Source organism: Osmerus eperlanus, chromosome 4 (genome assembly GCF_963692335.1).
Source record: "Osmerus eperlanus chromosome 4, fOsmEpe2.1, whole genome shotgun sequence".
In the NCBI taxonomy this organism is placed as follows: domain Eukaryota; kingdom Metazoa; phylum Chordata; class Actinopteri; order Osmeriformes; family Osmeridae; genus Osmerus; species Osmerus eperlanus.
The window spans coordinates 7,082,734-7,103,006 of record NC_085021.1 but is presented as its reverse complement, the minus strand read 5'-3'; the positions used below and the strand labels follow the sequence as shown (position 1 = coordinate 7,103,006).

Sequence of the window (20,273 nt, the reverse complement as noted above, 5' to 3'; positions counted from 1 at the left end):
CCTCTTCAGTGTGTGTGTATTATGGGATGGCTGGTCTGTGCCGCACACTGCTGTTGTCTTTGTTATGTCTATGCGCTTCTTGGAAACCGAGCTTCAGAAACCCTCAGTGAACCTACCACTTCATTGGGGTAGTATATTGAAAAAGATAAACACAGTTAAATAAATACTAGATACTTTCAGGCCGCCTATGCATGTGGGCTGTCATTACTGTCATGGACTACTTCAAAACTATACAGACTCAGGCCAGTGTCATGTAATACTGGGGCGAGTTATGGAACACCATCGTTTACATTCACACCTGACATGCATAGAACAGCACAGTATACAGCCAGACATTCTATGGTGTCTTCATATTCATATTAATCTGCATTGTTGATTCAAATCGGATTGTTATGCTTACTGTGTTGGTGTTGTTGTGTTTAGTCAAGTACACATCACGCAGGTTTACTAATGTGATGTTTTGTTATTGTTGAACCATCATACGATGTTATTCGACTTTTATGTACTAGACAGTTCATTGATTTTCAATGTGGGTCTGGCAAAATGCAAGTGGTGTTGGACGATGTGATTGGCTGACTGACAGATTTGTATCTCCAGTGTACCTGTGTTCCACAGTAGCCAGCAACATTGTGTTGCTAAGCTAGGTGGTTGTTCGGTCTCTGCGTTGTTGTTTTGGGATGTTGTTGGATGGAGTGAAGACTGAGACGTCCCTCCAAGCAGATCTCTGGCGACGATCGATGATGGGTTTATGTCTATCTATAGAACCAGACTCAGTCAAGGTTACGTGTCAAGGGTACATGCTGGGCAATGAAGATGAGCAAACCTAGCCAAGTTGCCTTTCGTGGTATAACAGGTGTTGCTCGTGTCGCTCCTCATTCACTTCCACATGATCTCGCCCTTGCTGGGGTTTGAACTCTGGACCTCTGACTTGCAAATGTGACTAACACCTTTTATAAACACCGCTTTAACCAGCGACGCCACTGAAAACCACGCCTTTAGTGCTTCCACGGCAGGGGTGGGTAGTATTTATACTGAGGAGTGAGTTTAACCAGTTCAACTCAGTTACAGTAACGGTTAATGTACCGTTGACCACTGAACAGAAACACTTGCACTTTTTACACATGGACAATATCTTAAAATGTGATTGGATATTGCACAACTCATAATTTCTTCCTTAGTCGGCTACTTTACTCTTTACACAAACATTTAGAACAGATCCAGACTGGACTAGCTGGACTCGGACCAGAAATCTGTAAATGTGATCAAATACTGTACACATACAGCAAAGTATCGACCATGTAACCCCGGTAAAAATCTTAACAAACCAGACGCATAAGAGTTGCAACATTTGAAGAACCCTGCTCCATAGATGCACGGGACATTCACTTCTTAATCTTGACAGTACGGCAGCATCCGACTGGCACGTCGACCGTTCGAAGTTCTTTGAAATCTCGTGCATGCCTTGGCTTTCCCTTTCTCCTCTGTTTTTCTTTCCCTGTCTGTCATCTTCACCGGCTCTGTAGCAACACGGGAATCCCAGCATCGGTCTTCAGAGGAGCCCAAACACGGTGCTCTGCCTGAAACGTGCTGCGTGGAGAAAATAGCGGCAATATCTCTTAAAGAGCACCATGTAGTGATATGGATCAAGTGTGGGGGATATTAGAACATGCTGTAAGGAGGTCACGCTTCCTCTGCAAGACGTAAAAAACCTGCAAGGTCTTTGCTTTGGTCTATATATCTGTGCAAATGGGTTTCTTGATGTTCAGGGCTGCCCCCCCCCCCCCCCCCCCCCATGTCCTGTAGTGAAACTAGGCTGCCATGAGGGAAGGAGGAAGTGTTGCAGAAAGGTGACACCTTTTTGACCATCTTAGATTTCCCGAAGGAGATTTTGACAATATCGGTTACGTGCTGGCGACTCTTCTGCTCGATTTCAGTCGGTCGTCGTCTGCAGTCGGCGTGTGTTTTCTGCAGCGTTTGAAAGGTTCTTCTAGAGGGAGCCTAGAGCAGAAGATGCAGCAAGACGGTCATTGGAGTTTAGACAGAGGCGCTCACAGATGTGCGACGCGGCACAGGATGTGTGGTCAGGGCAGGAAGAGGAGCAGGAGTAGAGCGCTCCGTCACACACACTCCTGCGCGCACACACACACGCACACTCTCGCACACACCTTTGAGGCAGAAGAGGCAAAAAACATACAATTATGAAAGAATACATGCAAATACAATGAAACTTTGTTTTACATTCATCAACACATTGAGATCACAATTGGTGCTTGTTCCAAGTGACCTCTGCTAGCTATAGTGCTATTTTCTGGTTTACTAATAAAAAAGAATTAAGACACTTACCGTACTGCTGTTTCCTGAACTACTATGAGTTGATTGTCTTCCAGCTCTGTGTAGTCGAATACATTTAAAGAACAAGTTACATTAGTCAAAATACAGTTTTCCTTGTCCTGTGTTGGTTTCATCCAACCAAAACCCTGTTGGTTGAGGGACAGTTTTATGGGAGTATGTGAAGCCCTCTGGGACGTTACTTGTAAAAAGGGCTATAAAAAAAAAGAGATTTTATTTATTTAAGGAGGAAAATATTGCCCGACCCGTTTTACAGAGACCACAAACCGGTAACCTGTGATTTCTCTGTTCATGCACATCTGTTTTATACTTTTGGGAGTGACTCAGTGTTTTGTCAAATCTTCAGTTCTATCTGAATCTCCATAAAAAAACATTGTTGAATGAGGATTTCAGCTTGGATGGTTCATTTGATATTTTAACTGTTGTTTCCATAGAGCAGCTTGTCTTAATCAATGGTAATCAGAATGTCTGTTTTCCTGACATTTGGGCAAGAGTTTCAGTTTGGGCACTAGTCATATCAGGTATTTGTGTGCCAGTATACCATAGTTTGTTGGTGACAAGCATACACGATCATAAACAAAGAACATGGATTCAGATGAATGTGAACCTTCCCTTTGTAGAGTCCCACAAAGGGAAGGTTCACACTCTCTTAAGTAAAAAGTCTTCCCCTTTTTATTGTCGGATAAATAGAAAACCTATTGCGAGAGATTGTCACAAGCTCTTGAATGAGACTGTAGTTCGGTCCATCCAATCAGCTGCAGGAGCTGGAGCTGTCTCTAGGTCTGCCATTAGAAGTCCCTGCCATTGGCTAATCCCCTGTTCTGAAGAATGGGATTTTCTGACTGTTGGGGCTTTTACTCCCTAGCTGCTGCTTATTTCTGTGTCGATTTAGTTTTGCCCCGTGGTTTTCCAAATCAGTTACGTGGTAAGATCTCCCTGTGCTTTTTAGGCAGCAGCTAAGATGTGCTCCAGAGACCAACCTCTGGTTAGCAAAGTTAGTTATCCGCTAGCAAAGTTATATGCTGGAGATTCTACATTGAACGTCTACAGGATTCACCCCGAAGCAGTTTTTCCCTTCTATTCTCTCTGGATTCCTCCAAACGAGCTGTACCTGATTTGTCACTGAGAAGGTGCTGTGGCGTAGTCTCAATTTCCCCAACTGTTTCCTCCTCGTCTCGTGACTGTCCTGTCCCCAAGCACCTCGGGATTGGGTGACTATTTAGCGCTTCGCTTCCCTTGTTGGGGTCATCTGATTTGTCATGTCCGGAACATTCCTCTCACTGAATGCCCTTTTAACGAGCTGGTATCAGGTATTGTAATGCTGGTTATTTGTGGTGTAATCAAGCCTCTTTGTGTGTTCCTCGTCAGTTGACATCAGAGAGATCAAGGAGATCCGCCCTGGACAGAAGTCCCGGGACTTTGAGCGCTATGTGGAGGACTCTGCCGGTCGGCTAGACCAGGCACACTGCTTTGTCATCTTGCATGGCACAGAGTTTCGCCTGAAAGCCCTCAGTCTGGCAGGTGAATGCTCTCTCTGTGTCTTTCTGTGTCTCTCTCTGTTTCTCTCTCTCGCTCTTTCTGTCTCTCTCTCTGTGTATCTCTCTGTCTCTGTCTCTCTCTCTGTATGCATGCACATGCACAGGCCTCGCACAGACGTGCATGTGAATTGCTTTGAGCTTAAAATTCTGTCCTACCCCCATTACCTCCCCCAGCTACGTCTGATGAGGAGATGACCATGTGGGTGAAGGGTCTGACCTGGTTGGTTGAAGACACACTCAAATCCCCCACACCACTACAGATAGAGAGGTACAACACACACACACACACACACACACACACCCTCAACACGACTGTCAAAGCGCATGCATTGGCTCACCATTGAACCTGCAATTCAAGCCACTAATCTTACACGTGACTCTGAAAGCCAAGGTCACATGCGTTCCTATGCGTCTTGCCTCCAGGTGGTTACGAAAGCAGTTCTATGCTGTGGACCGCAACCGTGAGGACAAGTAAGTTTATTTGATGCTTTTTGAAACGACGCAAACGCTGGATGCTTCTTCAGTCTGTAGGTGGTTTCCTGTACTAGTGTCGGTGTGCTGGTGAGGTGGATCTAAGGAACTCACCACTCAGCCACACAGCAGTCCCTCTTCCTGTTGCAGGAAACAGTGGTGTGGATGAGAGACAGAGAGAGAACCGAGAGACATAATAGTCCGTCTGTCGACCCCCGTGAAGGGGGCTGTTACAAGGCCTTTACCCACACTAACCTTGAAGCGATTGCATTGTGTGGTTCCATTGTGTTTAGTCGACCAATGTTTTGCCGTAAAAAGAAAAATATCATCATTATTAGTATAAGTGATTACTATGATTATTGGCGTTTTACCATTATGATTTTGTTATTAGTTGTTGCCACTCAGAGGGCGTGTTGAGGTCGTTGCATGTTTATTCTGCCGTGTGCGTCTGTCCGTGTGCGCTTGCGTACCATGCGTGTTCCTGTCAGTGTATTTGACATGAATCTGCATGTTCGTATTTTAGGATATCCTGCAAGGATGTGAAGAGCATGCTGAGCCAGGTCAACTACAGGGTCCCAAATATGAGGTTCCTCCGAGAGAAACTTCCGGTAACATCCCTCAACTTTACCCCCTCCCACACACACACACACACACACACACACACACACACACACACACACACACTACACCACCCAGCAACCCTCCACCACACTACAACATCACCTTGCAGCAAGTGCAATCTTTCTTTGGCAAACCGTGCTTACATTAGCTGGGTTCTGTAGAAGCTAACAATAAAGGTTACCAGAGTCGGTCTACTGCTACCACCACGGTAGGGGAAGCACACAGCTGGGCCAGGCAAGAGAACGCAGTAAATATACACTTTCCATGATGAGTGGGATATGGATTTTTTTGATATTCCCAAGTGTGAGGCAAGTGGTTTTGCCTGCTCTGTTGTGCTAGCACGGCTATTGTGAGAAAATGCTACGTGGTGCGGCACATCAAATAAATAAACTGCTAAAGTGAAAATGCTCATCTTGTTACCAAACCCCCCCCCCCCCCCCCCCACACACAAAACAAAACTTTCAAACCTCATTTTGATTCCAAATTCCTACCTTGTGTGATTTTTGGGGTGGTTTTCATTTATACAGAATCCTGGGAGAAAATGTTAACGAGTGACTCGACAGCACATTTTCTTTCCAGCTACCTCTTACATATAAAAACCCTGCAGACCCCTGGTGTAACTCAGTAACGGTATTAAAGAGGATAGTAATTGAATCATCTCTCTCTGTCTCTCTCTCCCCCCCCCCGTGTCTGTGTCAGGACTCTGAGCTGAGGAACGGGGATGTGTCCTTCAGCCAGTTCGCCCAGCTCTACCGCAGTCTGATGTTTGACGCTCAGAAGTCTGTGAGTACCAACCTGACGTCCTCGAGATATGTGTGTCCCCACACTGTCCTGGTCTCATCTCCTCACACACACACACACACACACACACACACACACACACACAGTTAAATATACTCTCAAATGGCTGCCAGATCAATACGGATCAGTTAAGAACCCACCAAACCCCTCTGGTGGAGGCCATTAGGGCCTATGGACCAACACACACCCACACAGACAGATGGGCTGGCTGGGGTCAGGCAGAGCAGATGACCTCAGTGTCTCCCATGACTCAGCAGGCTGGACTGGGGTCCCTCCTAATACAGCTGTGCCAGCATGTTCTAGATGTACAGAAGGCTACTGTCGCGCAGTAAACAATGTGCTTTCGCTATTCCTCTTTCAGATGGAGATTCCTTTTCTGCAGAGGTAAGTTTATACGTCAACACACACATACACGCACATGAGCTAAACATGGCATGCGTTGAGAAACACTACCCATTCTCCCTTTCCAAGGTTCATCAACAGACCAGACCAGAGAATCTCTCTAGAAGACTTCAAGAGCTTTCTCTTGGACTCCCAAAAGGTAGTTCAGCTGTGACTAAGAGCTAACATTCCTAAACAATGGTAGGACTCGATGTGTAAAGTGCATTGTGTGTGTTTGCAGGAGTTATGGGCCTCGGACAATAACAAGGTCCAGGAGTTCATGTTTGGTTACCTGAAAGATCCTCTGCGAGAGGTGGAGCAGCCCTACTTCCACCAAGATGAGGTCTGCTCTCTCTCTCTCTCTTTGTTTCTCCATCTCTCTCTCTCTCTCTCTTTTTATTCTTTCTCTGTGTCTCTTTTTCGCTCTGTCTGTCTGTTTCTCCATGTTCCTCTCCCTCTCTCTCTCTCTCGCTTGCTCTCTCTCACTCGCTCTCTCGCTCTCTCGCTCGCTTGCTCTCTCTCTCGCTCGCTCGCTTGCTCTCTCTCTCTCTCTCTCTCTCTCTCTCTCTCTCTCTCTCTCACTCTCACTCTCACTCTCACTCTCACTCTCACTCTCTGTGTGTGTGTCAGTTATCACCTGCAACGTCGCCCGTAAAATCCCTGCCGAGTGCTTTCAGTTTAAATTTTGTAAATCACACCGAGTTCCTCCCTGTCCCGGCCTCTCTGTCACTCTGCAGTTCCTGACCTACCTGTTCTCCAAGGAGAACACCATCTGGGACTGCACCTTGGACCAGGTGTGTCCTGAGGACATGAACAACCCTCTGTCCCACTACTGGATCTCCTCCTCTCACAACACGTAAGGGAAACAGCCACCCCCCTCCCCCCCCCCTCCCCCTCCCCCACACACACACTGCTGGCTAGCAGTCTGGGGAGAGGGCCTGCTTCATGGCAGGGTTTCCTCGTCGCTGCGTTCACTCTGTCCTTTTTTTGTGGTTCTCGCTGTGTGGAGGATTCGTGTTCCATTTTCATGAGAGCTGGTTGCTGTACGTCGAGCCTCACAGGGAAAATTCAGTATTGCTTTTGTTGATTGTAAAGTTTGGTTATGCCAAACATTTATCTAGTCAGATTGAATCCAGTCAAACCGGATCGAGTCATGTTTTGACACTTAACATGCAGTGTTGTTTGAGTACTTCTATGGAAACACGGGTTAGATCATTTTTCAAATTTAGATCAGACTGGGTAACCAGACGGAGCGTTGCGTCATGGGAGTTTGTCCGGCATCAGCAGCAGTTGATTGACGTCATGGAAGGATTTCAGCTTTTCGGTTACGCATTCCAAAATGAACCGGCAATCCCAACATTCACCTTTTTTGCGCTTTCGAGCAAAAGTCACAACGAATTCTCGCGGTGTCCCACTTTTCACGTTTGCATGCCCATGTAACCCAACCCCACCCATCACAGCAAAGCAATGTTTGCTTTAGGTCCTAAAGCATGATGAGGGTGCGCAAGTATGATCAGAAAAAGAAGCTTTTTACTAAATGTATGTTATAGGTTATCCTTTTAACTATTTATTGACCTTGATCTTTTTTCAAATTGTAATTATTAACTTTGATTCTTTTTAATTTGCATTATTATACGCTCTGTAGCAATTTGAGATTGCTGTAATGTAAAGTGCAATAAATAAAAAAAAGTTATTGGGTGTGCTTTGCCTTCGGCAAGGGCACAACCTTTGTTCTCTCACATATATATTATTTATTATTGTTTATTTTCGCCCCCCTAAGGATCAGTCAATATTTGGACTACATACACAACGGCGGTGTCAAAAGGTTCGTCTTGGTAGCGATTGCGTTGGTTGTATTTTTATTTACGTTCCGTTGCATGGTTTAAGTAGAAATTGCGTTTTTGTGGTGAAAAGTGAAGCTAACGGTGGCTAATTTGCTAGCCACAGTCACTGACGTTACTAACGTCCCTACATCACTAACGTCACGAAAACACGCGTGACTACCTGTAGCAGAACATTTGTTTCACATCTGTTAACTTGGGGGATAGCTAAGCTAACTAGAGCTTTACTGCAAGGCAGTTGCAGGAACGCCACAAGCAAAGAGGCCAGGGTGATAACTATTTACTCATTTTACTTTGTGATGTGAAACACAATTATGAAATGTAATGTACAATATTAGCTGATATTATTAAGGAAGTAGGCCCACATCTACTTTTGGAAACGTTAGTCTACTATTTCACTGAAGCATTAGCATCATGACATTAGCCTCTGTTGCCTGGGCAACACATACTACATTGGTCTATGATGCATCTGTTTTCAATCTTTAAAATAAACATTCCTCACAAATACATTTTCGTTGTAGGATTTATTATGACATTACATTACAAGTAAACGATTTGTGGGTGAAATTATCATTACCTGTGGTTTCAAACCAGTGTTGCTCACTGCAACGCTGTAGCCTACGCGAGACACTACAAAAACATCTACACAGCTGTACTGTAGGAAGTCAAACGGCGACAGAACATGTTCGGCACTCCCCTTACTTAAATCAAAAGTCTATCTAACTGCTAACCTTAACTTCATTGCCACAGCCTAAACTTTGTCAATCTGTTCATGAAAATAATTAATTTCAGCCTAAACCGTACAAGGGAACGTTAAATCCAATTCAACCAACGCAATCGCTACCAAGACGAACACAGCAGTAGTCTACTGTACTGAAGTAGTACAATTTACCGGGGCAGCTTCTCCACACGGCTATATCGCATTTTGCGTTGTTACTGACAATGATCGCTACCAGTGAGCTTTTTATGAAAGCGATTTTCCACTAAATAAATGTCAAGCTTATTTACGTTTTTGGGGGCATATTTTCAGTTAGAAGATGGTACTGTTTGAATCGCGATTCAATCTTCTACTGCCGGGTAACGTCGTAGAATAATCTTCAAAGGGGGTTCTTTATTCATGAATGAATGCAATATGAGTAGGCTAAATGCCTTAAAATATCACGAGAAGGGAAAAACTTAAAAGGACGTTTACGTCATAGAGATTAGGTCAATTTTTACACCGGTCTGCCAAATTTATTTGTTTTGATTCAACGATGAGGATGCCTTTTGCAGGGGAAATGAGAAGATCTATTTCATTCTACACTTCACTCGTATTTTCAGTTGTAAATGAGCAGCAAAAAAAAATGCTTTTAAATCTATGTAATCTTTATAAATAATAAGTATGCATTTTTATATAAAATATACAGAAATATCAGTTTTAAAAATGTCATTCAAAAACGGACCCCTGTGCAACCGACGCAAGCAAGCACACCCTACAATTTCCCCAGAAATTGTACCCTCTCTAGTTATTATTATTGAAGCAGAATATCCCAACCTGGGCCCAACTGTTTTCAGAAGGAGCAGACCAACGATATGAAAGCTCTTGTGGTTCCACAATTACAATCGGCTGGTCAGTCAAAGTCGAATGTTGTGGATTTCCCTCTAGATAATGACATTTTTTCCCCAACATCTTTTTGAATGCAGGAAAAGGAGCATTTTCCTCCCATTGAAAGCCCATGTGGGAGTTCACATATTAAATGCTGTGCGAGAGCCCTGAAACAATACTAGTAGGAACCGCGTTAATTAACTTTGAATTGACTGACTGAATGTGCAGGGAGAGTAAATGTTCTGAAACAGAAAGGGTTATTATAGCTTTATTTTCTTTTTTTTTGCTCAGTGTGTGTTTGTGAAAGGAAAGTGTGGGTGTTTCTGAAGGTTTTAGTGATGGAAACGTCTCGTCAGCCTGTGTCTCTCTTCAGAGGGGCTCAGATGAAAGGAGGTGCACCTCCACGCTATTGAGATGTTGCCTGTGTGTGTGTGTGTGTGTGTGTGTGTGTGTGTCTCTGACGTGCGTGTGTTTATTTTTAGCTACCTGACAGGAGACCAATTTTCCAGCGAGTCGTCTCTGGAGGCGTACTCGCGCTGTCTAAGGATGGGCTGTCGCTGCATCGAGTGTGAGTGTAAACAGACACTCACACACACACACACACACACACATACCAACCACCACTCCTTATTCAAGTCGCATCATTTACCTACCTGCCCCCTCTTTCTTGCCCAGCCTTCCACATAACTGTAAAACGTATCAAAAGGACGCACCCACTGTCTCCTAAACACTGGTCAGACAGGTTGCAATAGGTACCTGAGGTACTTTCAGAGTACGTCTGAAGTCTGCCTCAGTACCTTGTCATGCCAGTGTAAATACAAGCCTGCTGGCTTGACCTTTTCACTCGACATGAAGGCTTCCACGGAATGATAAACACACTCTTGTCTGTCTGTCTGCAGAGGGATTAGCCTGACAATTTATTGGTACTTCTTTTCCGTGAGAACATTGTCTGCACAGTATGCAGATGTCTGCACTTACAGACATATGCCTTATCACTGTATTAATCACCACCCACTCTAAAATATGCCCTGAAATCACGTGTGTGTCCTCTCTCCAGTGGACTGCTGGGACGGCCCGGATGGAATGCCAGTAATCTATCACGGGCACACTCTCACGACCAAGATCAAGTTCTGTGATGTCCTGACAACCATCAAGGAACACGCCTTCGTCACGTCTGAGTGAGTGTGTCTGTCTGTCTGTCTGTGTGCGCCTAGACTGCCGAGGGCTGTTGCTCTACGTCCAGTCTTAAACGGACCCTACCACCAACGCATGAAGACGCCGCTCACAGACGACCACACCAAAGCACCGTTTGCCCGGCACTCGACCGTCCACTTCCACAGCCCTCTCACCCTCCTCCTCCTTCCTGCCCCCCAGCTACCCCGTCATCCTCTCCATCGAGGACCACTGCAGCATCGTGCAGCAGAGGAACATGGCCACCTTCTTCAAGAAGGTGTTCGGAGACATGCTGCTCACCAAGGCTGTGGACATCTCGGCCGACGGCCTGCCCTCGCCCAGTCAGCTCCGCAGGAAGATCCTCATCAAGGTACGCTCCCCCCTCCCCCTGCCGACGGGGCCCATCCACATGGGATTTGTAGTTATTTTTGCGCAAAACGCTATGCTGGGCATGGACGGGGGTTTTCGAAACAGAAGCGAGCACGTGTTATGGTCTGACGCGATTGGTCGATGAGGCTGAGGGCCTCGTGTACTAACGCTTTTGCGCCCACTTCAGGCGTATTTGTTTCGCAACGTGCGCGTAAAAGCATGGAGAGGTATGTACAAACATGCCGCACTGAGGTAAAAGCGCAGACTGCCTGTCGCGGGAAGTGAAAATGGCAAATTGCGCTTTTCCGTGTCACGCATATGCATTCAAAGTGGGAGTTTCCCATAAAGAGATGGGAGGGGATGCGTAAAGTGCGCCTAATTATGTATTCCGCGGTATGTACAAAAACCTGTGCAAAGCGCACCTCTATTTTGCGGTGAAAATTCTCCGCCTGTTAAAAGCAGGCGTAAACCAGGATGCGCATATGCCTCCTGGTGAAATGGCAGCCGTAACCCGAGCAAGACGAAGACATAGGCCAAAGGATTTTTGCCACAAGGATCACACTTTTTTAGTTGAGTGAACATAAAATCATTACGCGTTACAGATTAAGCAGCCATGCAATATTACAGTTACTGGAAGAAATCAAAGATTACATCGAATCTCCGACTCAGCGTTCACATTCCATTCCAGCAGTTGTTAAACTCCTTGCTACATTACAAATATTGGCATCAGGATCATTTTAAACAGTCATCACTGTTTTGACTTTGGTGGCTGATCCATGATAGAAAGAGAGAAGGAGGCCCATTTAATTGCGCGTTTAAATGCTCGCAATGTACGGTATAGTGGGCGGAGAAAGGCGCTGATTACCCGATGACCTGCAGGTTTCGTAAATACGACGTAAACTGAAGTATCACAGCGTGTGCAATCTGCGGGTTGGCCATGGCGCTGAAAAAAGCTACGTTTGTAAATGTACGTACATGAGGCCCTCAGTGTCGGTCGGTTGAGTCAGGCAGGCACTGTTGACCTCTTGCCGTCCTCTTCCTGGCCTGCAGCATAAGAAGCTGGCGGAGGGCAGTGCCTATGAGGAGGTGTCCACCTCCACCCCCTACTCTGAGAACGACATCAGCAACTCCATCAAGAACGGCATCCTGTTCCTGGAAGACCCCATCAACCATGTGAGTGGTCCCATGCAGAAACAGACTCGACTTAAAACCCATTGAAATGGATTCCATTGAGAGCATGATACATTTGCATTATATTTGTCTGTACTTAAACAATTGGAAGTTTGCTCCCACATAGTTATTCACATATTGACAGTCATATATTCACATACTTACTGACAAGTTTAATGTATGTAAGCATGTTTGTGCAGAGTTGATTCTGTCAAAATAAAGAAGAAATACCTTGAAAATCGAAAATAAAATAAAAAAAGATTTTTGATCCCTCAGAACAAAAAAACTTTTTACACGAACCGAAGCTAGATCTGCAGCCCATAGTGGCGATGCATCCAGCCCATGTTTACCCCCTGTGCTCCGTGGTGAAGCCATGCCGTGTCTGTGTCTCCCCCCCCCCCCCCCCCCTCCAGGAGTGGTATCCCCACTTCTTCGTCCTCACCAGCAGTAAGATCTACTACTCCGAGGAGACCTCCAGTAACCAGGGCAACGACGACGAGGAGGAGCACCGCGAGGTGAGGAAGGCCTGGCGCGCATCGTCCAATCCCCCCCCCCCCCGCCCCCCGGGGTCACACACGTCAATCGACTCTCTCTTGACGTTGACTTAAGATAAACAACAGTATCTCTCTTCCTCTTCTGGTCCCCCCCCCCTCCAGGTGTCTAACGGGATGGACCAGCACGTGACGGAGAAGTGGTTCCACGGGAAGCTGGGGGCGGGGCGCGACGGGCGCCAGATAGCGGAGCGTCTGCTGTCGGAGTACTGCCTGGAGACGGGCGCCCCCGACGGCTCCTTCCTGGTCCGAGAGAGCGAGACCTTCGTGGGAGACTACACGCTCTCCTTCTGGTACGCGCCCGTCCTCCTGCTGGGAGGGCCGCTCTTTGTTTGGGTTTTAGGAGATGGGTTTGATTTCTTGGTGTCATGGTGTTGATGTCGTGTTTGTTTTTTGTGGTGTGTGTGTGTGTGGAGAGAGGAGGGGTGTTTGGGTAGGCAGGTAGATGAAAGGGCCTCGTTTTCACACTATCACCCAGGGTTGTGGTTTGTGTAGGCTCTCCTTTCTTTCTTTCTTTCTCACACACACACACACACACACACACACTCTTTCCCTCTCCCCCCCACACATGCACACGCATATTGTCTCTCGGACACACACTCACACTCTAAATACGTACTCGACACACAATCATTATGTTTTCACACTATCACCCAGGGTTGTGGTTTGTGTAGGCTCTCCTTTCTTTCTCACACACACACACACACACACACTCTTTCCCTCTCTCCCCCACACATGCACACGCATAGTGTCTCTCGGACACACACGCACACACTCTAAATACGTACTCGACACACAATCATTATGTTTTAAAATCATTATTCAACGTTTTACGATTCAACAGTTGTGTAAATACAGGAACATCCCAAACTGTGATTATTAAGAGATAAGCCAAGATTCTCTTGAGGACATTTGAGAACTAGCCCCAGCAAACTCCTGATGCCCTGCTCTTAAGTAACCAGGGCAACAGGCCTGATGACAGAGTGGATGTCGAGAGTACAAAGTCGTATGACAACTCTGACAAATGATCGATCAATCAATCCAGGCCAGTTGCCTGAGTGGTCCTGGTTCTGGCTGCATGCCTGACCCAGCTAACCTCCAGGAGCAGGGCTGTCACACAGGAAATCAATCCTGGAGCTGATACGCACGCACACACCGACATGGACATGCATACGGCCCACACCATAGCCAGAGAAGGGAGCAGAGAGGAGCTCTTGGGTTGGAGGGCGGCTCCCATGGTGGAAATCTGGGAAAGAACAGGAAGATATCCTTGGGTTTTGCAACGCTTTAACTTTTGCAGTGGTTCGGACCACCATTCTCTCTCTCTCTCTCTCTCTCTCTCTCTCTCTCTCTCTCTCTCTCTCTCTCTCTCTCTCTGTCTCTCTGTCTCTCTGTCTCTCTGTCTCTCTGTCTCTCTGTCTCTCTGTCTCTCTGTCTCTCTGTCTCTCTGTCTCTCTGTCTCTCTCTCTCTCTCTCTCTCTCTCTCTCTCTCTCTCTCTCTCTCGTGTTCTCAGCTGTGCGTGTTGTGTCTCTCCCCAGGCGTTCGGGCCGGGTGCAGCACTGTCGCATCCACTCCCGCCAGGAGGCGGGCAGCCCCAAGTTCTACCTGACGGACAACCTGGTGTTCGACACTCTCTTCGCCCTCATCAACCACTACCAGCAGGTGGCGCTGCGCTGCAATGAGTTTGAGATGAAGCTGACGGAGCCAGTACCTCAGACCAACGCCCACGAGAGCAAAGAGTGAGTACCAGGCCTGTCTTTACCGAACACACACACACACACACACAGAGCTGACACACACACACTAACACACTGACACAGAGCTGACACACACACACTAACACACTGAGACAGAGCTGACACACACACACTAACACGCTGACACATAGCTGACACGCACACTAACACACTGACACAGAGCTGACACGCACACTAACACACTGACACAGAGTTGACACACACACACCGACACAGAGCTGACACACACACTAACACACACACACAGGCCTGAGAAAGGTGGATGAGAAAAATCACTCTGGATGATGTCCGTCCCATACCTGTCCAGACTTCAGTAGATCTGTGGTAGCGTACACATTCCTTAAGCTGAAACTGGTCGTCCTCCCTTATAAACCTTGTCTCTGTGCTCTCTGTGTCGTGTGTGTTTGCGTGTGTTCCAGGTGGTACCATGCCAACCTGTCTCGGAGCCACGCCGAGAACATGCTGATGAGGGTACCACGCGACGGAGCCTTCCTGGTAAGGAAGAGGACGGAGTGCAACTCCTTCGCCATCTCCTTCAGGTGAGCCGCCCCCCCCCCCCCCCCCCCCCCGTCGTCGGCGGCGCTCACAGGATCGCCCACATCTGCCTTTCGAGGCTGCACACAGTTCAGACGGGACGTAGGCCCCGCCTTCCGCAGCCTCGTGGAGAAGCCAGGCTCCCGATTGGACTCCGAGGAACCGACCCGTCACATGACATGGACTGGCCGGCGAGACGCGCAGGAAGTGTGAGAAGGTCAACTTGTTGTTGTTGTCGTTTGTGGTGGTCAGGGCGGAGGGCAAGATCAAGCACTGTCGCGTGCAGCAGGAGGGCCAGGCGGTGGTCCTGGGCACGTCGGAGTTCGACAGCCTGGTGGACCTCATCAGCTACTTTGAGAAGCACCCGCTGTACCGCAAGATGAAGCTGCGCTACCCCATCAACGAGGAGACTCTGGAGAAGATAGGCACCGCTGTGAGGGCTTCACTCAGTTCCACACTCTCACACACACACACACACACACACACTCACTCACACACTGTCCCTCTGACCCACTCACCAACCCACCACGTAATAGGTGGTTGTTTATTGGTCCTGGTCCAGAATGTTCCTCTCATGTCTGTGTGACGTTCCACCAGGAACCGGACTACGGCTCGCTGTACGAGGGCCGCAACCCAGGCTTCTACGTGGAAGCCAATCAGATGCCAACGTTCAAGGTGGGTTTTGCGTAAATACCCCTCTCCTATAGGCTCCCAGCATCTGCGAGCCCTCCCCTCTTCTCCTGCTCCCCCAGTACCTCCTCACCTCACCCCTCCTCCCTCTCCCCCCAGTGCACGGTGAAGGCCATGTACGAGTACAAGGCCCAGAGGGACGACGAGCTGTCCTTCACCAAGAACGCCGTCATCCAGAACGTGGACAAGCAGGAGGGCGGCTGGTGGAAGGGCGACTGCGGAGGCAAGAAGCAGCTGTGGTTCCCCGCCAACTACGTGGAGGAGATCAGCCCCTCGGCCGTGGAGCCCGACAGATCAGTGAGTGACCATTCTAGTAGTATAGTCCCCTAGACCCTCGTCTCGTCCCCTAGTCCCATCCTCTAGCCTGTATTCTAGTTGTCTAGTCCCCTAGCCCCGAGTCTAGTCCTCTAGTTCCCTAGTCTAGTCCCCTATTCTAGTCCCCTAGCCTGTGTTCTAGTCCTCTTTTCTAGTCCCCTAGCCTGTGTTCTAGTCCCCTAGCCTGTGTTCTAGTCCCCTATTCTAGTCCCCTAGCCTGTGTTCTAGTCCTCTAGTCTAGTCCCCTAGCCTGTGTTCTAGTCCTCTAGTCTAGTCCCCTAGCCTGTGTTCTAGTCCCCTATTCTAGTCCCCTAGCCTGTGTTCTAGTCCTCTAGTCTAGTCCCCTAGCCTGTGTTCTAGTCCTCTATTCTAGTCCCCTAGGACCCCCAGGCCAGGTGGAGATGGCGGGCTGTAATGACATGTAAACTGTTGTGTGTCCCTCCTCCCTCTGTCCTGCCCGGTGCCCCCGCAGCAGCTGACGGAGAATAGCCCTCTGGGAGACCTGCTGAGAGGAAGTGTAGACGTGTCTTCCTGTCAGATCGGTGAGTCGGCGCCGCCCCTTCCTGTTCCCGTGTCCTGCACAGCGCCAGGTCACCTTGCCTCAGGGACAAAAGCATACGTGAACACACAAATATATGTGTACACACACACACACACACACACACACTTCCTTTCTACATTTATCTTGTCCCCCTTCATTCCTCCCCGTCCCCTCTTTCCCTCCTCTGCCGTGCGTCTAAGCTGTATCAACGTCCTCCAGTCAGTCAATACACGACCATTACCAGAGGCACACGGTGCCAAGCCTCGGCTCTGACATCAAATACACACCCCCTCCCCTTTCTCCCCCTCCATCCTAACCCTGTCTCTGTGTCCCCCCCCAGTGGTGAGGCCCGACGGGAAGGGCAGCCGGCCCCACGTGTTCTCCCTTCTGCCCGCCACCTCGCCCCGGGCCAGCCAGGTGCTGGACATCGCCGCCAGCACCCAGGAGGAGCTCAAGGAGTGGGTCAACAAGATCCGCGAGGTCACCGTGACCTCCGAGGCCAAGGTACCCACCTGGAGGGATGGATGGATGGATGGAGGGAGGATTGGAGAATGAGTTCAACGTCTTTTGATTCTTGTCCACGGACAACTGTTGATCTTCGAAGAGATTTTTGGGGGGGACGCTATGATAGTTTTTGGGGATTTCTGTATGTGTGTAGATGTGTACACACACACACAGTGTGGTTGGTTTTGTGTGTCAAGTGTGTGACGGGGTGTGTCTCTCTCTCTCTCTGTCAGATGGAGGAGGGGAAGATGATGGAGAGGAGGAAGAAGATCGCTCTGGAGCTGTCTGACCTGGTCATCTACTGCAGGCCCGTGCCCTTCGACGAGGACAGTAAGGACTACTCTCTCTGTCTCCACACACACACACATTCATCTACAAGTGGATACCGTTCCTCTTCCTCTGACTGTACGCCTGAGCACTGGTTGAGTTTGGGAGCACAAAATGTAGTTTCCCAATTTGACCAACTTTTAACACCGCTACGCCACAGAGAAGCTGGCAGACAACATTGTGGTTGTCATTAGTTTCAGTATGAGTGAATGTGGCATATTAGACACACTTCAGATACATCAGATGGTTAGCCTGGTCATTGTTGTGACAGGGAGATTGATAAGGTAGACTTTGGTAAACATGAGGCATTTTTGAAAGCTGTTTTTATTAGCTGGTTGAAGTCCAGTTTGACTGAAATCTGACACTGCAGACAGAGACTCTGAACAGGCATAAGATATGGAAGCAAATTGTTACCAAAATTCAAATGAAAATGCATTTTCAGAAATGCATTTGCATTTTAAGAATGTGGCTGCATTATTTGACTCATAAATGAAATTAGTAATCAATCATCCTATTTGCATTTTAATTTTCTTCTTCAAGAGTGCGCAATCTTTCACTTAATTAAAATGAAAAAGAAATAGACATTTGAGATTTAATTTTCAAAACATGCCCCAGCAAATAGATACCAAAATTCAATTTGAAATGTGAAATTTGAAAATTAAAATGCATTTCCAGAAATGCATTTTCATTTTAAGAACGTGGCTGCAAAATCGTGACCACAATTCAAATTCAAATGCGTTTCCAGAAATGCATTTTCATTTTAAGAAAGTGGCTGTAAAATCGTGACCACAATTCAAATTCAAATGCATTTGCAGAAATGCAAAATGAACGAAAAAGCATTCTGAGCGGCGCAGCAGAGTGACGTCAGTAGCCGCTCTTCTTCAGCTCCCTGCTGACCGAGCTACCCATCTTGTTCGGTAGGGAGCGGTGTGCACATCTGCATTGCATTACATTGCAAATGTGCCGGGAAATTGATTGAATTGCCGGGTCTTTAGAGCAGCGTTCCCCAACCGGTGCCCACCGGTCCGCGGACCGGTACCGGTCCGTGGGTCATTTCGTACCGGGCCGCACAAAAAAGAATCAATAACATTATTTCCTTTTAATTGATTATCAGAGTCTGAAAGACGTTTTATTCTGAAAAATTATTCTCTCCTTCTCCGTGGGCCTTTTCCCCTGAGCAAAAAAGCTCTGCAAAGACGTGTGTTTACTCATTTTTTAGCAAGTTTGTGGGCTTTATTGAACGGTATTATGCGCGTCTCTTCCTCTTGACATATGACAAGTGATAGTTACCACTCAATGAAGCCTGTTTGAGACAACAACTCTATCGGTGTTTTGGATGAAGGCTATCCTGAGATCGCCACTAAAGCACTGAAAACCCTGCTTCCATTTCCAACATCAAGCGGGATTTTCTGCCGTGACAACAATCAAACAAAATTTTGGAATAGGCCTGAACTGGATATAAGGAACGCACTTCGGGTGTCAGTGTCGTAGCTTATAGTCACACACAACAGTGGGACTGACACATCGAAAGCTAGCTAGTAACAATATAACGATGGAAAACCAGGCTAAGAAACTTAAAGATGGGTCAATTGAAAAAACGGCTGTTTATTTTACTTAAAACTCAAACTATTTTTCGCTCAAATCAGCTAAACTATTTTTCTCGCGCGCTCCGCGCGCTCGCATTAGGTGTGGAAGTCACTAACTAGGATCACATCAAACCCAGAATGTACATGCATTAGCAGCGCAGCTGTCCAGGGCCTATCTTTCCTCCCAGTCCGTTCTGCGTCCGTGAAAATATGTCTTACATGAAAGCGGTCCGTGGCGCAAAAAAGGTTGGGGACCGCTGCTTTAGAGGACGCATCACAGACCATGGCGCTCCCTCAAATTGTGCAAACACTGTTAGAATTAGCTGAACAGGTAGAATCTAATAATATATCTGAGTCTGATGCCCGTGACCGAGTAGAACAAGTCATAGAGAGCTTGGCTGCATACTCTGCCGTCACAGATTTACACATTAATAGTAGCTCTGCCACTGTTTTATTCATTGTTTGACATCAAGTTGCTCAGTCTGTGATGCGTCCTCTAAAGACCCGGCAATTCAATCAATTTCCCGGCACATTTGCAATGTAATGCAATGCAGATGTGCACACCGCTCCCTACCGAACAAGATGGGTAGCTCGGTCAGCAGGGAGCGGAAGAAGAGCGGCTACTGACGTCACTCTGCTGCGCCGCTCAGAATGCTTTTTCGTTCATTTTGCATTTCTGCAAATGCATTTGAATTTGAATTGTGGTCACGATTTTACAGCCACTTCTTAAAATGAAAATGCATTTCTGGAAATGCATTTGAATTTGAATTGTGGTCACGATTTTGCAGCCACGTTCTTGAAAATGAAAATGCATTTCTGGAAATGCATTTGAATTGTGGTCACGATTTTGCAGCCACGTTCTTAAAATGAAAATGCATTTCTGGAAATGCATTTTAATTTTCAAATTTTACATTTCAAATTGAATTTTGGTATCTATTTGCTGGGGCATGTTTTGAAAATTAAGTAAGTAAGTAAGACTTTATTTATATAGCACTTTTCATACAAGAATTGCAGCTCAAAGTGCTTTACATAAAATCAACAAAACAATAATACAAGTGTTGATCTAAACTAGCCGCACTCTATCTGCGGTCTCTCGAATCCATCTTAGATCCGAGCTGCCACTTGCAGTTTCTAAATCTCAAATGTCTTTCTTTTTCATTTTAATTAA

The 20,273-nt window shown here is 47.1% G+C and overlaps 1 protein-coding gene across 3 annotated transcripts in view; it reads left to right on the top strand.

Moving 5' to 3' along the window:
- plcg1 (phospholipase C, gamma 1) overlaps nt 1–20,273 on the top strand; it is a 29,290-nt gene that overhangs the window by 3,585 nt on the left and 5,432 nt on the right. For 2 of the 3 annotated variants that reach the window (XM_062458402.1, XM_062458403.1), the window contains exons 3-25: nt 3,718–3,870; nt 4,062–4,155; nt 4,311–4,358; nt 4,882–4,966; nt 5,679–5,762; nt 6,142–6,164; nt 6,252–6,321; nt 6,403–6,504; nt 6,899–7,017; nt 10,070–10,155; nt 10,645–10,765; nt 10,962–11,130; nt 12,180–12,302; nt 12,713–12,814; nt 12,956–13,143; nt 14,390–14,590; nt 15,028–15,147; nt 15,395–15,575; nt 15,740–15,817; nt 15,932–16,129; nt 16,620–16,689; nt 17,029–17,192; nt 17,426–17,522. In XM_062458402.1, the coding sequence (XP_062314386.1) occupies nt 3,718–3,870; nt 4,062–4,155; nt 4,311–4,358; nt 4,882–4,966; nt 5,679–5,762; nt 6,142–6,164; nt 6,252–6,321; nt 6,403–6,504; nt 6,899–7,017; nt 10,070–10,155; nt 10,645–10,765; nt 10,962–11,130; nt 12,180–12,302; nt 12,713–12,814; nt 12,956–13,143; nt 14,390–14,590; nt 15,028–15,147; nt 15,395–15,575; nt 15,740–15,817; nt 15,932–16,129; nt 16,620–16,689; nt 17,029–17,192; nt 17,426–17,522 (2,676 nt within the window). The remainder of the gene's footprint in view (nt 1–3,717; nt 3,871–4,061; nt 4,156–4,310; nt 4,359–4,881; nt 4,967–5,678; nt 5,763–6,141; nt 6,165–6,251; nt 6,322–6,402; nt 6,505–6,898; nt 7,018–10,069; nt 10,156–10,644; nt 10,766–10,961; nt 11,131–12,179; nt 12,303–12,712; nt 12,815–12,955; nt 13,144–14,389; nt 14,591–15,027; nt 15,148–15,394; nt 15,576–15,739; nt 15,818–15,931; nt 16,130–16,619; nt 16,690–17,028; nt 17,193–17,425; nt 17,523–20,273) is intronic. The other variant, XM_062458404.1, reaches the window with a different exon arrangement.